This window comes from Myotis davidii, unplaced genomic scaffold (assembly GCF_000327345.1).
Source record: "Myotis davidii unplaced genomic scaffold, ASM32734v1 scaffold1010, whole genome shotgun sequence".
Taxonomy (NCBI): Eukaryota; Metazoa; Chordata; class Mammalia; order Chiroptera; family Vespertilionidae; genus Myotis; species Myotis davidii.
Window position 1 is genome coordinate 291,550 of NW_006281930.1, and position 1,387 is coordinate 292,936.

At 55.3% G+C, this 1,387-nt stretch overlaps 1 protein-coding gene across 1 annotated transcript in view; it reads left to right on the forward strand.

The window, feature by feature from the left end:
• Nucleotides 1–6: 6 nt before the first annotated feature.
• Nucleotides 7–1,387, forward strand: part of LOC102752204 (rho guanine nucleotide exchange factor 9) — a gene marked incomplete at its 3' end in the record, with an annotated part of 83,846 nt that continues 82,465 nt past the window's right edge. Inside the window, exon 1 of the mRNA XM_006752628.1 lies at nt 7–222. Coding sequence (XP_006752691.1) covers nt 193–222 — 30 coding nt within the window. The remainder of the gene's footprint in view (nt 223–1,387) is intronic.

Below are 1,387 nucleotides of genomic sequence, written 5' to 3' on the forward strand. Positions count from 1 at the left end.
GAGGCAGAGCCTGCGGGCTGGGATGAAACAGCCTGACTGAAGGCAAGGTCCAAGGCGGAGGGGATTGGGCCATAGTACTGTGGAGGAGGGGAGACGGAGAGGGTGCTGGGGCTTTCCCTGCTCCAGCCCTGCCAAACCAGCCAACCCCAGACAACCTGCGCCAGCCACCAGGGCCTCGGAGAAGCAGGCACCATGCAGTGGATAAGGGGCGGAACAGGAATGGTGAGTGCATATAACCCTGGCTTCCCCTGCTTGAGCCTCAGTCCCCTAGCCCCACCCCCAGCTCCTCCACCAGCCGCCTTGCTGTAAGCCCCCTAGCCTCTGCCCACTGCCCTCCCCTCTCCGCTGTCCTTGAGATACCAGAGAGCTCGCTGTGGCCATTTTAGGAGCCCTTGCTCGCCTAACGAAGAAAGCCCCCTCCCATCTTCCTCCGCAATCCTACTGTCTCCCCGCCACCCCAGAGATTGGGGTGGGATGATAGTGGGGGTAACCTGGAAAGCTAAATAAGCAAGGGATCTGGCAGAGGGGCTCTCTGTGAGCTGTGAGGCTTGCAGGCTGCAGGCCAGCTGGCAGGGGGTTGGGAAGAAGGGAGCAGTCACAAAGCCTGGGATTGTGGAGGAGGTAGTATGGGAGAGTTGCATAGTCCCCCAAATAGACTGTGTATCCCCTTACTCTGGCTAGTCCCAGGGCATGAGGGCCAAAAAGCCGCTCTCAGGGAAGCTGTCTAGGGGAGCTCAGGAGCCCTTTTTTGCCTGGGCTGGGGTCACCCTGTCAATACTTGGGGCTTCGTGAAGGAAAGATAGCTGCAGAGAACCCTATCCTGGAAATGGGTCTGGACTCCATTCAGTTAAGAGAACCCCACCACCACCCAAGAAGTGTGGGTTTGTGTGTGTGTTCAATATTATCTTCCAACAGTAAATTTTATGCCATAATGCTCCCTTCTCTACCTGGAGACCTTGGAATGACTTCCCTTCCAGAGAGGAAGTGGTGGCTGCATCTTGATGCCTCTCTGACTCAGGGGTAGCTCAAGTCTTGTTAGAGATTCTGGGGGTGGGAGGCCCCCATGCCTTTGTCCTCAGCTGGGAGGCATGAGCAAGAGGGTATTGGAGGGCAGTTGGGTTGGGTCAGCAGACACTGATGGCCATGCCAGCTCACACTTCTGTACTGCCACCCACAACCCAAAGCTGAAGGAAAGTAGCCAGAAGCAGTTGGGCAAAAATTGATGTTTAACCCTTTTGTTTATCCCATTCTGGGAAGGAGGAGGGAATCTGGAGTTGGCTAGGACTGTATTATGAGGAGCTGGCTTCTTCTTTATACATCTGTTTTAGTGGTTCCTGAAGGCACCCAGTTTATATTCCTTTGTGCCAGGGCTTCAAGAGACTCTCTT